Below are 16,196 nucleotides of genomic sequence, written 5' to 3' on the forward strand. Positions count from 1 at the left end.
TAATATTAAGGCGGATATTATCGTATCTCTTCTCCATCTTGTTGGCATTAAATATAGCATTTAAATATTATCTGTCTGTGTTGTTGTAGGGAGTTATTGCAAAATATCGGCCATGAATTCAACATCAATTGAAAGAAGGAGAAAACCGGCATATGGAGGATTGGTAGATAACCTCATTTAAAGTGACACTCTTACTCCCAAATAAGATCTACAACAATTAATAATAGTGTTTTATTCCAAAAAGGACGAATAAATGTCGAAAACAATGGTTATTATGAAGGATACTGAGTTTAATTTGAAAGAAATGAGCATAAAACACGGTATTTCTATCTTATGAGACTATAGTAGACCACAGTAAATTCTTGAAGCAGTCATCAATCATTTAATATTTGTTTGCGCTTTCTGCTATTAAATACACGATTACAATCTTGTCATTAGTAATTAATATTTTCCATAAATGCATTATTTTGTAAGTAGTTAAAGGTTTGTCAGTCAAACTGTCTGTTATACATGTGTATGTACTGATTTTGAATAAGAGCGCCACTTTCATACTCACAAATGCATCCCTTCTTACAAATGAAAAAGGGTCGATACACTGTGTTTCAATTGATAGTGTGTGCTGCAACATGGCTAGTATCACTTTCATAATATAATGCTCCTCGTATTCGAATGATAAAAAAACGAGGCAGCTCATTATGTCTGGTCTATGTCAGATAATTTGAGGGGTGGCGGATGAGGGTTAATTTTCTGCCGAAAATTCAGGAATGTTTTGATTCCGCTACCAATGTTGGAGCTCCCATTCCTTGAAATCAAGTATATGTTGAATGTGTTAAAACCACTGCCAGCTTATCCAGGTGTCATATGTACAATTATTTAAATGATGAATGTCGAGTGACCCCATGCTATTGTGGGGTATTCTATTTGAGGAGTGTTTAGAATAATATACTAAAACTGTGCCGAAAACAAAAATTACAAACAAACTGAAAACAAACATCCCTGAAAATTGATGATATCATGCCCCACTTTAATCAACATACAGACTGCTATAACTTTATCTGGTTTGTATTTTCAATGGTTCTTTTTGCATACTTTTTAATCAGCAATCAATACCCTTTTAAATAATCCCGAAAAGATAGGCATCACACTTATACAACATGGTCAATAACTCGATTAAATCACAAATGTACTTGTCCGTGGGATACCTCAATATGACATGATACAAACGATAATGCTTTTCACTTTATAAATGACTCTCTAGACTAGAACATATTAATGTTTCAGCTTTGACGGTATTCTAAAAAACGTTTTTCAGTGAAACTGCATACTTCAGAACATTTCTTTTTTTCTTGTTGATGATGGCATCCTAATTGAATATTAAGAACAGGTTGGAGTGTGTTAATTTCGCTTAGTGAAACACTTACATTTAAGCATAGTTTTGTTTCAATTATTACATTTTGAAAGATGACATTTAACCAAATAAACCGCTTACTGTTTCGTTATAGTGCATGGTGCTTGTTTACTGTGAACCTGATACAAACTTAACAAAACACACTCTTATTATTAACCTACATAAGACATACATTGTAATAATATGTATAATATAACTTTCAGGAAAAAAAACAAATCACATACGACCTCTACCCGTTTTATGAGCATAGAACTTGTTGAAGTTTTCGGTGATAATTGGCACGGGGATCGCGAGGGTAAGCACACCAGAGATAGCGCAAGCTGAGCCGATTATCTTTCCCCAGAAGCCGACGGGTACCTGATCACCGTATCCCACAGTACACATGGTGATTAGGGCCCACCAGAACCCGTCAGGAATGCTGTTGATCTGAGAGTCCGGAATCTCGTGTTCCGCGTAGTAGATTGCGCTCGAGAAAAGCAGGATACAAACGCTCATCGCTACCAAGAAAAGTAGAAGGCCCTCAAGCGAGGCTTGAAACGTAAGTATGAGCACCTGCAGTCCTGCTGAATGCTTTGTGAGCTTAAATATCCGCACCAGACGAACAACACGCAGGAAGGCGAATGACGTACTAGATTTAGACGATTCACAGCTTTGACTTGAAAGACTGTTGGACAGGGTAATATAATAGGGTATCACTGCCGTAACGTCCACCAGATTTTTGAAGTCCTTGAAGTAATTTAGTTTGCTAGGACACGAACAAAAGCGAACAACTACTTCCACGGTGAAAAATACAGTGCATATTGTTTCCAAGATGAAGAACGGCTCAACAAAATTTACAGCTTCGTCCTCTTCGCACGTCTTTTCCAAAGAAGGTATGGTCTCTATACAAAATAGAACAATTGACAAAACAGTAATTATCACCGATAAGATAGCAATTGCATAGGCAAAACATGAGGTTTCAGGGTACTCCATCAGCATCCATATTTTTCGTTGTATTGGATTCTCCGGTAAAACACGAACTTCTTCTGTATATCCTTCTTCTCTTTTGTAACGGTCAATTATGTCTTTTTCAATTTCATAAAAATCCAGCTCTGACAAGAAAATATCATCCGGCACTGGATCGGGTCTTCTGAGGTATCCGCCGTATTTATAATAATTGAAAACTGCTTCAAATGTTGGTCTATGTCTGTCAAAGAAATATTCATCTCGTTGTCGGTCATAAAACTGTAGACGCTTCTCTGGGTTTCCTAGTAGCGTGTCGGGATGTTTGTTTAAAATCGAAGCCCAAATAGCGTAATACTGGCCACTGACGTTAATTGTGATACGTTCACAGGTGTTCAGGTGACATCGATGAGCAACAGGAATGCTACACCCACTGCATGGGGACAGCGGATCACTAAGGCGCGACGGAGAAGATTTGCATGTATCGAGAGCAGGCGTCTTAGAGCCGTCAGACCCGTGCGAGCCCATTCGGGTGCTGTGTTTAACGTGCGGCTGGAACACCCACAGCTGATCCCCCTCACCTTCACTATTCATCCGGTCTGGCCGCTCATAACTCTTACGGTACCGCCGCTGGTTCATTAATGAAACCACCGTCGCCATTTCCTTCAGCAGTCAAACTCCGGGAAAATAATGTTTCAGCAACCCCCGAAAATCAATCTTCAATAACGTTACTTGCACCTCTCGTGAGCTTAGTTCCCAAACCTGTCAGGGATTGTCTTAGCGAACTCATCCCGTCCGCGATTAATTCCCTCAATATGAGCAATTATTATTATACAACAAATAAAATAATTACAATGGAAGTGATCTTCCGATTTCACACGTTAGTTTCCGAGCCCGCATCACCACGGTATGGTAGCAGTTAAAACAGAATTATCCATCCGTTTGTAATTTAATATTTTGCATATCGTCGATTGAGCAAACAAACGCTCGATGAAATTTCAATAGAATGAAAGTGATTTGTTCGAATTACATCCATAGTATTCGTAGGCATGTGTTTGGTTAGCTAGAGTGTCGAACGAGGGCGATGGAGCGCTTCAGCCGATACAGGATCGATATGGGGAGAATTGTTCACTGCTAGGTCCCGGCACCTAAGTCACTTCCCACTAACTGATGTAAGATAACCACTTCAAACCTATAAACTCCGTTTAAGGCAAAACAATGGACACAATTGTAACACAACAGTCCTGCTTTTCTTTCTTATGAACAAACAATATCGAGAAAAAGTGTGATGCCAATGATATTGTCCGTTATCTAGGGTAAACTAGGGAAAACTGTAATCCGTGCGTGAATTATTTCTCTTTGCGGCTTATTGAAAATAAATATGAAAGGAGATCACTTGTTATACCAATAGAAGTGTTTGGTGCAATTGAATCATTTCTAATAAGACGATGCAGCCATTTTAAACAAGTCAGCACATTAAGCATATATCCCGCATGCTATTGTACAACTGTTCCATGCCTCTATGAAACATAATGCTTAGTAACTTTTGTCCTCCAGCGATCACGTCAATTTATTATTTACAAAGTATATTGATTTCCGGTGTGAACGCGTATTCACTAAGGATGGATTCATAACTAATTGACGCTTGCCGGTCCCTAGGGCAGGCTGCTTCAGGTAACACAACATTGGAACAATAGAACAAGTGACAAATTGAGTGCAGTATACAAAAGTATCTTCTGATATAAGAGTCTCACGAAGCCTTTATGTTCAAAAGGATAGATGGTAGAAAATAATATGAACTATAATCAATTATTCTCAAGGTTGGTGCAATTTGAACGCTTTTAAGAGTCATCCAATCATTTACACACACGTGTACATGTCGTTTCATAGCGTTCAAGTTCGCCTCATGACATTTGGCATTCAGTACTCAAGGCAAGCTCATGTATGTCGTCTAATCGTATGATAACCTTTACCTTACGGCAATAAAAATGGTCTTGACTAGTGTACATAACCTTTGGAACATAATAAATGATGCAGCATTTCAAACGGCTTAACCTATTTTAACAAGTTCTTAAAAAAGTGTATTTAAAAAAGAACAACACTAACAATTAGAGGGTGTGTGCTTCCATTATACATTACATTATACAATTAAAGGGTGTGTGCTTCCATTATACATTACATTATACAAGTTAACGTTGGAACAATATCTAGATCATTTGATTATAGAAGTTTAATTTCATTCTTCAAATGATTAGAAACCCCTTTATAACACAGACATCTTTAAATAATTATATGATAGCTTCTATATCATACTTAATTCCTTTCATTGTAAACTTGATTTAGAAAAGAAAACATTTTCACTGAATTTCTTTGAAAATGTCTAAAGAATCCTATATGATCGTACTTTAAAACAACCAAATTCTGCAAACCTTCGTTAATAGTTTTAAACAACTTGAAAGAAAGCAATTGGGCTTTTCCACCATTCTTGATTTTAATGATACGCAAATACATCAGATAAAATGGTTTGTCTGTCTCCTATTAAATTGCTACCATGGGAAATTTTCTATTACAAAATTAACGTTACAGACATGGAAGTTTATCTATATTACTAAAATTGTAGCAGTTTACCCCAAACACAGAAGGTATTGATTTTACCATCGTTAAAAGGCCATAAACGGAACATTAAGCGCATCGACATGTATTTTACTGGGTATATAAACAGGTTTATGAGCGATCCGTTGACTCGATGGAAGCAGCTCGCGTGCAATGTGGAAGTAACACGCGAATCACCGATAAAGGAGAAGCACGTCTATGACAACAGCTGGCTTACTGTACGTTCCTTTGAAATGATTATGGAGTTTTACTGAAAGGATTTCCCGTATAAAAAGGAATGAGTTTAACATATGAATTGAATGAGTCGCTCTAACGATCCAAGGAATAGAAATATACTTAATATAAATATTGAAATACACCAAGAAATTGATTAGCATACAAGTGTTTAGTTTTGAATTTCAGGTTTATATTGGTGGGATGCTTATCAGAATGCCATCTTTATGTTTTGTTCTCGATATTTTGTGGGGGGGTTTCTGCCCGATAGGTAAATTTTAAAATAAACCCCCGCCTGATGCTTAACATTAAACTGGTTTGACATGACAATCATCATCCGTACCGTTTCATAGTAATATGATGAAACATCAAACATGGTATCCTTGTATGATCAGTTTTATTTACATTGGCCTGAACTGTTCAATTGCTGCTGCTAATCAATATATTTATAAACAATGCTATGAAGTCACTTAAACGATGCCTTTTGGATGATGTGACTTATAAGCGTAGTATACACCTTATTCCCACACATATAAGAACAGGCTTATTAAAAATTAAGTAGCCACTTATGAATGAGTCATAACCCGTTGTTGTCACCATGTTCATGAAGTGCAACCACATTGATGTTATAGCATACGACAGTAAGGTCCTATTTTAGCTCACCGTGTTGTTTTACGATATTTTCTATTCTAGCATTCGACAATTGACATGGATCAAATGTAAAGGAAATTGCGTATGAAATACTTGGATGTTAGTGGTTTATATAACGTAAACTATAATGGACTATTCTTTTTAACTGATAAGTCTTAAAGCCCTCCTTTCTTACTTTTATTTTAGCTTACCCTATATCTTCATAAAGAAAAACATTCTAAAGCAGTGTTAACAGATTGGGCATCACATACAGTCTGGCACATGTTAACATATTATCTTCCAATGCATCTGACAATATGTTAACATTTAAGTTTTATAACAAAATCTTAAACACAGTTTATAATAGATATTCTGGGTTTTACTTAAGAAATAAAAACAAGTTCTTTCTGCTTACCACTACAGTTTATTGTCACAAAATGAACCTCATAGACATACCAGCTTATCTTCACTTCAAGAATAGCGGCAGTATATCCAAAACATTGACATATTGATTTTACCATCGTTAAAATACCATAATGGGAAAATAAAGCATTATCGAAATATATTTTACTGGGTACATAAACAACTTTATGAGCGACCCACTGACTTGATGGAAGCAGCGTGTACGCACACTAGCCGTCTATTTTCTACGGTCTATAACTACATGGATTTTCAGTGAAATACGAATTCAATATTATATTGTTAGCTAAGACCATTTGTAGTGTCTGACTCATTGATCCAGAGATTTTCGTACACTTACATGCATACTATAATGCAAAGTGCATTCGTCTGAATGGCAAGTGCCTACATGCAATTGCTTTGAGTCTATTTGAAACTGACAACCGCATGCGCCTTTGTGTACAATTTCATGTTGCCTTAAATTTATTGCTTAGTGCCTTCGACTAAAGGATATGTGGCATAATAATGTCAAATGCTTGCTTACTGTGTTTATCAAAACACACAACTACAATTATTTCTCTTCTACTGCTAATATTTATGTAATGTAATATGACCATTGAAATCTAACTTAATTATACATCAATAGCAGTATGAATCTGCCAATAAGCATTTAGACAAATGCAACAAGATGACCGCAGCTAAACAAATTGAATTAACAGGAAACCAATACTTGGAAATGGAAACCAAATGCTATTCCATTCTTATGCACGGAAAAGAACTCTCGCGATATGTGTACTTAATGTGTACTGCTATGTAAAAACGTTTAATTTCAAATAAAAAAGGAAATGCTAAGGAATTGGGCTAGCATCAGTGTTCCAAAATGCCCCTCAATAATAATAATGATAACGTTGTCACAAAAGATATGAAAAAAATAATCCATATGAACAAAGGTATTTGAGTGAGAGTGATAATTACTTGAAGAATAGACAATGGTATATGTTAAGTTAATTGTTAAATTTCTTTGTTATTGAACTACGCCAATTTTGTTCAAATTAAGTTCTCACAAAAGTACAATGCATAAGTACCACACACGTTCAGTGGTACCACAACATATCCATTTGCATCAATTTCACGAAATCGAGCCTTGTATAGCAGAAAAGTTTCTACCAATTAATGCTGTGAAAAAATGGTACAAATATATGAGTAAATTGATAGAATCTTCGGAACGATAATACTTTTGATGAAAAACAAGATTTTACGTTGTCAAAATTAAACTAGTCGATCAATTTTCGACATTTGGTTCAACTTAAAGCAATTAAAAACACGGAGTAGAGCGACCCACTGACTTGATGGAAGCAGCGTGTACGCACACTAGCCGTCTATTTTCTATGGTCTATAACAACATGGATTTTCAGTGAAATACGAATTCAATATATGTTAGCTAAGACCATTTGTAGTGTCTGACTCATTGATCCAGAGATTTTTGTACACTTACATGCATACTATAATGCAAAGTGCATTCGTCTGAATGGCAAGTGCCTACATGCAATTGCTTTGAGTCTATTTGAAACTGACAACCGCATGCGCCTTTGTGTACAATTTCATGTTGCCTTAAATTTATTGCTTAGTGCCTTCGACTAAAGGATATGTGGCATAATAATGTCAAATGCTTGCTTACTGTGTTTATCAAAACACACAACTACAATTATTTCTCTTCTACTGCTAATATTTATGTAATGTAATATGACCATTGAAATCTAACTTAATTATACATCAATAGCAGTATGAATCTGCCAATAAGCATTTAGACAAATGCAACAAGATGACCGCAGCTAAACAAATTGAATTAACAGGAAACCAATACTTGGAAATGGAAACCAAATGCTATTCCATTCTTATGCACGGAAAAGAACTCTCGCGATATGTGTACTTAATGTGTACTGCTATGTAAAAAAGTTTAATTTCAAATAAAAAAGGAAATGCTAAGGAATTGGGCTAGCATCAGTGTTCCAAAATGCCCCTCAATAATAATAATGATAACGTTGTCACAAAAGATATGAAAAAATAATCCATATGAACAAAGGTATTTCAATGAGTGTGATAATTACTTGAAGAATAGACAATGGTATATAATAAGTTAATTGTTAATTTCTTTGTTATTGAACTACGCCAATTTTGTTCAAATTAAGTTCTCACAAAAGTACAATGCATAAGTACCACACACTTTCAGTGGTACCACAACATATCCATTTGCATCAATTTCACGAAATCGAGCCTTGTATAGCAGAAAAGTTTCTATCAATTAATGCTGTGAAAAAATGGTACAAATATATGAGGAAATTGATAGAATCTTCGGAACGATAATACTTTTGATGAAAAACAAGATTTTACGTTGTCAAAAATAAACTAGTCGATCAATTTCCGACATTTGGTTCAACTTAAAGCAATTAAAAACAAGGAGTAGATCGTAAGAGGAAATGCATTTCCTGATGCATTTACCCATCTTTCATTTTACCCGTATATACGTTTTTAAAAGAAAAACAACAGAACATGCTCGGCGTTTACTTCCATTTTAAACTAAGTTATCGCTACAGTGGGAGACACATTTAAGAATTATCAACGCATAAAAAACTATTGTGGCGTCGCGTAGAGTGATAAGTTTCTATGGTTTATAGAAACAAATCATGGAGAGAGCAGTTAAACGTATCTCTTGGGCGTTTTTATTTTCCGTACAAGAAATATAGCGACATTTTTTATGTATAAGTTAATACATTTTGACACATAACGTTTCACAGAAAATTCAATTTTACTTTACGATATGACAAAAACCTTGCCAGTCATGAATGATGCATGCAGTCTCTTTGGTCAAAGTCGATAAAATATCCACGCAAATCAGCAGTTTTGTCGAAATTCGTATCCAACAAACGTTAATGGTTTCTCTGGAAAGACGAGAGGATAATCAGAAATGCTCGAAATGAGCCACTTTCCAGATGGACACTGCCCTTAAGGGTGGTCGCTAAATATATTTTGCAAATTACAATCATGTGGCCACAATGTATTGTCTATAGTCATCTTTCAAATATATTAAACATGTTTTATTCATTTAATATGTAACATTTTGACTTAGATTCAATAAAGGTACATGTTCTTAGGGAGATAAAAGAGTTACCCAGCAATTAATTGAGTACCTCAACTCTTTCGTGCTTTCTTTATTCTTCTGGATATCCTGTCGGCGTCCTTGCTTTATTGGCATGACTTTTAGGTCTGGAGGGGATTTGGATTATTTTAATTAACATTTATAAATACAACTCTTTGCCACAAAACCAGACATGCTATGAAGTTACAAAAAAATGCACAATGATTAGAATGCATTTTGCAATTGTGTTAATTTAGTTCAAATGTTTCATGAAAGTCTAAAACTTTAGAATACATATGGATATTGGTGAATTGATTCTTGAGTACAACATACAACCTCCCACATGCCAAGACAGTCTTTATAAAAGCAAAGAAATTAATTACTTTTCATTTAAAAGTTGCTTTATAAAATATTTGTGGTGTGATATACCTTTGTATAAACATTATTATATGTTCTGTTATAAATATATATCATCTTGGAATAACTAAAAACCATCTTTGACAATGCAAGAGATAAATCAATAAGTATTTAACTCTCTTGTTATCCATCATGTTTCCATCTTTGGAAACTGTTTCACATCCAATTTTGCATATTTGTAAAAGCAATATAATGTCAATGTTATTGTCTAAGTGATCTCCCATAGATTAAATAAAGTAGTTATATAACACATGTAAAGAATATTAAGAATAATATTTAAGAAGCTGTACAGGTGTGTCAGATAATTGCAGTTTAATTATACTGTACACCTTGACATAACAAGCAGAATTCATTAGATTGATTACAATTATTATCTATCGTCCTAATCGATTAACCTTTAATTTTAAAGGATCGTATAAGTCGAAATAGAGGTAAATGAGGAGTAAAATGCTTAGCTTCTTCTCATTAAAGTCAAGTTTGAGTCTTCATGGCCAGGTGGTAGATAACACTGCTTCCAAGATGGACTTGGTGTTTTATTTTCATTTTGCGAGATAAGGAGGCTTTTGTCTCTGTTGTCAGTATAACGGAGGACCTGAAGTGATGTCTGATAATACGCTCCATTGTTACCTCGTTCTTCTTCCTTGTTGAGCTTGTCTCACTCTTCCTTCATCTTCTTAAACTCCTTCTCCCAATTGTCTTTTCTAAGACATTCCTCACCATACTTCCATTGCACCCTGTCAACCTATTTTTTCTGTCAGTCCATCCTCTTCCCATTGTCAGCCAGCTGTGAGTCCATCGACTCTGTCGCTCCAATAATATGGTCAGCTGCACTAATGACTGTGTTAGTTCTTTAACCAGTTATTGTTTTTGCAGTATCATTGTTTATTATGTCATGGTTTTGAAGCAGAGCGCAGTCAGGTGAACTCCTGTTGAAACTTGTTTGATTCATAATACAGTCAGAAGATAATCATATATATATATATCAGGATACTATAATCGGGGAAATGTAACACTGCTCTCCAAGTTACCATCAATATGTATTTATCAGAACTAACGGTGAACCTGTAGACATTAAGGATTTAGTTATGCTTTGTGCACGAAGACCTTGATGTACTCAAGACAAAATGTTAGCGCTAGCCGAAACAGTTTTTCAAGTTTCAAAATAAAAGATGGAGTAATCAATATATTTAGAATAAATTCATTGATCCAAAATGGGAAATGGACTTCATCGAATTGTTTTCTGAACATTAAAGGATGTTACACCGTCCATGTAATAGTATCTACAAAAAGCAAGGAACATATGTATTCAATTGTTTAGATTTCTGTCATTGTGCATTTAGTATATGTACAACAACCTCCATTCCATATTGCTCCAGTATTTATCTACAGAAAGCAAGTAACATTATTTTCAGTCTCTAGGCTCTCTGTCATTGTGCGCCTAATATACGCATACAGACATTTTAACATCATGTTCAGCTACTTGTAGATGTGAGAGCATTACTACTTTTTATGGATAAATTGCGCAAATTATAGTACTAGGACAGGGACCCAAGTCTCTCTTAAACAATCGTTTATATTTGTTTTATTTTTATCCGCTTCTTATACTCAGGGGTTTACAAAAAACATATCCTGTTTGTATTTAGCCCCATACGGGACCGGCCATCTTCCAATATACGTAATGAATATACAGACGCATCTTCTATATATTTTTTAAACTTGTTAGTATAAGAAACAAAAAGACCTAATTTCATGATCTTATTTCTAGCCAAAACCCGTACATCCTATTAAGTACGAAACTCTCTATGTATCTTAAGACTATTGTGTCGATCTCCTACTTGTGAATATGTCAATAGAGCATTCATGCCATACATTCAGCAAATGCCTAACTGAAATACAAACCAAGTATATCCACAGAAGAATATCTTGATTGGGTAAATAATGATGATTGAATAACATTTTAATTTAACGAACTTTTAACAAATAAACAAGAACATGAACATATTTCCTGATGGGTATTTCACTTGGGCGATACCGTATTGAACGCAGGATCCGCCTCCACTGTGGTAAGACATTAAGCTCATCGCAACAAAATTACTGTAAGCCTCATTAAACGAACCTAGTGACACCGTGATCTCGATATTGTATGCATCAAACCATCTTACCTTGCATCAAACCAGTGGTAAAACATAAAGAACTGTATATAACTATGAAAAGGCAGACTGGCAAAATGTTAGAAAACACATAATTTTCAGAGAAAATTAATTCATAAACAAACCATCTAATAAAACAGTAGAATACAATTGGAACGAATTTAAACAATAGATACAAATCAATAGATAAAAACATACCAAAGAAAACATTTGAAGTAATCCAGACATGCCATGATTGAATACCAATAGAAAATGGGGAAGAAAAAAAATGTCAGTTTATCAAAAATAATTAATTGGATCCAGATATGGATAGTTCATCCAAGTATTCCTGAAGTATATCAAATCTAGAAAACAATGACGTTGGATAGTAGAAATTGCGCCAGATGAAGCAGAACTCCACAATAACCAATGTTATGTTTTGTGTATACAGATGGAAGCAGCGTTACATTGCCAAACATGGGCCAATCACTAATTACTACCAAACCCATTCTTGTCATTGATGAAACAGACAGGAAAATGATTCCTTTATTACAACATATGGTCGACCAATCTCTAATAACATAGGTTATACCATTCGATAGCAACAAAAAAGAATATTTTTAAATCTCAAAAACAGCGATTAAACAAAACCTGCCAATTATTGACATGTTAGCCTCACACAAGCGGTTTCAAAAATAATTAAACACGTTTTCAACAATCTTGATAGCAATAAAAAATACATGAAACTTATAAAATAATTCAAGTATAGCAAGGTGATATGGCCTAATTGGCCAAGACTTTAGATAAAGTTTCTTATACAAGAGTGTGTTCATACATTCATACCATGTCATAAGTCATGGATTCATGAATTTCTCTTGGCACACCCACACAAAAATACTGCAACAGACATTGCCTCTCGTGTTTACTACTGACATTGCTACTTATATAGATTCATCTAACCATTTGTTGATCGTTCTTCGATCATTTCGGTCGTAACACCAAAACCCATATATAAACGAGTTTGAACTGGACTCACAATCATCAAATACGAATGAATCAATGATAGACTAGAGGATGTTCGTTGATTTCAGTGTAAGATTGTATTTTATTTCATGAGTCGCATACGAAACATCAGTGAGTTAGTCAATTTTGATCAAAGAAAAGTAACAAAAATTGATTGAAAAAGCATTTCTTAAAGTTGATGTTCAATTTGACTGTAACAGTTGTTATTTCACTGATAAAACTCCATATTTCACCGGAAAGCATAAAGGAAATGGATGAAAAACAGTAGCCATCTGTTGACCACTATTTAAGTTTTAAAGAATTCAAAAATGCGAAGAGAATATTTCGCTTATTTTATATGATAAAATAGTATTTGATGAAAAAATTTGCAACAGCCACGAATAATTAAAAAGTGGATGGAGGCGATACTTTGATAACCTGTATACACCTTTAGACGCATCATGTTCAATAACAATCGTCTTATTCAAACAGAGGTTTGAAAAATAAATAATGCCATAATATAGGCGGACAGCAGGGTTTACATTATATCAGAAGATAATATTGTGACGTCCATACTTGCAAACAAAAACATCCTGTGGTTTAGAAAACATTTATTATGAACAGTTTACTTTAAAAAAAATGGACAAGTTCAATTCTTGTCAAGTTGAAATGTAAAAAGGGATATTAACATAAATGCTGAAATGGAGACAAGGTTGATCCAAGTTATTTTAGAACAATATCGGTGGGCAACAAGTTGATATACACAGGTTGCAGACGGATCCCAAAAGGGACTAATTTGCCTGTCTAATTCATCCATTGCGATGGAATGTATTAATTTTACGCGTGAAAATGGCTCAAAACTAAATGCTTGTCATCTTGGTGCGAAGAAACAATTTGACAACTTTGAAAAACTCACCTATAAATTGTATAATGCAGAAACTTACTTATTTTTTTTAAATAGTTTATGACAAGCTAAAAGATATATTTAGATGCATTCAGACGAACAATCTAATGCCAGTGTGGTTTCAGTATAAACATGAACCAGACAGTGACAGTGCTTAAATGCATTCTACTATGTCATCTACAAAATAAGTATTCTTGAGATGCCCGATCACCATGGCAACAGCCTGAACATAAATGCCATTACTTCTGCTTGCCCTACTTAAGAAGGCAACATGATGCTTTCTTCCCTCATACAAAATGTATCTAGTCTATGGTGAACACAGGATCCCAGATAACAAACACTGATCGCTATGAGTACCATCAAAGTATCTCTATTGTTATCGTGTTCAATTGAAATGAAAATGACTCGCAACGACAGTGTTTCATTATTGGTACAGCGATGGCAGAATCTGCAAGGGTTACACATGTCGGAGTAATGTGTTATAAAAGCGATCTTATTAAATATATTTCGATTTGCTGTACAAATGAACATTCAACTTATTTCAATTTATCTTTTGCGGACTAAACGTCAAAGAGATCCACCCACTAACCATAAAGAGGTTGCGGTTTTTTTAATCGCACGTTTGTATATGTATAGGATTATATAAAAAAATGCCATCTTCCGTATGTGCTACGCAGGCTCCATATGCTTACAGATTTCCCTAGAATAATGCATGGTGATCATTGTAAATCAATTCTTCATTTACATGTGACCAGGAATTACAAGGACACAAACAACAACGACCTTGATATTAAATATTAATCTAAATCAATTCATTGCGAGTAAGAACCATGCATGTTGTGGCAGCTATCTCTTCATGTTGTGGCAGCTATCTCTTCATGTTGTGGCAGCTATCTTTTCATGTTGTGGCAGCTATCTCTTCATGTTGTGGCAGCTATCTCTTCATGTTATGTTGTGGCAGCTATCTCTTCATGTTGTGGCAGCTATCTCTTCATGTTGTGGCAGCTATCTTTTCATGTTGTGGCAGCTATCTCTTCATGTTGTGGCAGCTATCTCTTCATGTTGTGGCAGCTATCTCTTCATGTTGTGGCAGCTATCTCTTCATGTTGTGGCAGCTATCTCTTAAGAGATCTGTTACACAGTTATATAGAGGCAATGCAGGTTTTAAGCTGTTGTGTTCGCTAAAAAACAAGACCTGCTAAAATTGTGAAACCTTGACTGAACAAATTACTCAACATAAAATTATGGTCTGTATTAAATTTACTCCGAAATGAGATGCCAAAACGTTCCTAGAATTTAGTGAAACAGCCTTGAGAAATTTTAATTAATTCCATTCGTTATCCCCGAGGACAACAGTACAAAACAATTCTTATTTCAATACGCTTGCGATATGTGATTAAGATTACAATGGTATAATCCTAGTATTGTATTTATATATTATCTAAGTATGGGTTTAGCACACACACAAACAATAATAGTAAAAAACAAAAACATACATGTTATGAATACACGTCTTTGTTCAATTCTGCATTTCTATGTCACGGATATTGCTTCCTGCACATGATATGATATGTCATAAATAGGCTGAGATTTTTTTAATTCGTACTTTTATAATGAGCATAATAACCAAAAGCAACAAACACTTTGCAATTGCAAAATGGAATACCGAGTAGTACAACAACTTCCATTTCTCGAAATAAACATATCTAGCAACATATAGTATAACTTACATATTGAAGGTATCACCTCTAAAGATTCAACAGCTCTAGAATGATTCATCCAACATGATATATCACATTCACCGAAAGGAGTCAAAGAACATGCATATCAATCACCAGGTGCATATTAGTAACAATTTTCAACTTAAAATTTAAAATAGAAAAAGGCTATTTTTAAATTTAAGAAAACGAACAATGTTTGGACACCAAAAATATGAAAATAAGCAAGAAAAGAGTCTAAACAATGTATGCATTTGAATAAATCTATTGAAAAGAAGCGGGTATTTAAAATAATCGTTGTCAAACATTACGAAATTCTTACTAAGTTAAAAATACTCAATAGGATGATTATTGAATTCGGCCCTGGTAACACAAATACTCAAATACATTTCAGCCATATTGACTCATCAACAAAACACACACACATTAAACGGATTCAATTTGCTAAAGAAACGCAGCAAGGTTAAAGTTGAATGTACAATCCTACAAGTCTCAGCGAAAAATTTTACCAACCTAACTGGCCAACACTTGAATAGCGATTTGTCACTTCAGACATCATATTTATGTGCAAAGTCGTAGATTTTAATCAATTTCATCCAGTACAATATAAGACTGCGATTATAAGCATTTCTAATGAAACTGATTCCCATGACCAGAAGTCGCGAAAATGTGTCTTTCTGTTGCA

At 34.6% G+C, this 16,196-nt stretch overlaps 1 protein-coding gene across 1 annotated transcript; it reads right to left on the reverse strand.

The window, feature by feature from the left end:
- Nucleotides 1–574: 574 nt before the first annotated feature.
- Nucleotides 575–3,237, reverse strand: LOC128216946 (potassium voltage-gated channel protein Shaker-like). Its single transcript, XM_052923694.1, has one exon. The coding sequence runs from the start codon at nucleotides 3,008–3,010 to the stop codon at nucleotides 1,625–1,627; it is 1,386 nt and encodes a 461-aa protein (XP_052779654.1). The 5' UTR covers nucleotides 3,011–3,237; the 3' UTR covers nucleotides 575–1,624.
- Between the last annotated feature and the right edge of the window lie 12,959 nt (nucleotides 3,238–16,196).

The sequence above is a fragment of the Mya arenaria genome, chromosome 14 (genome assembly GCF_026914265.1).
Source record: "Mya arenaria isolate MELC-2E11 chromosome 14, ASM2691426v1".
Classification (NCBI taxonomy): Eukaryota; Metazoa; Mollusca; class Bivalvia; order Myida; family Myidae; genus Mya; species Mya arenaria.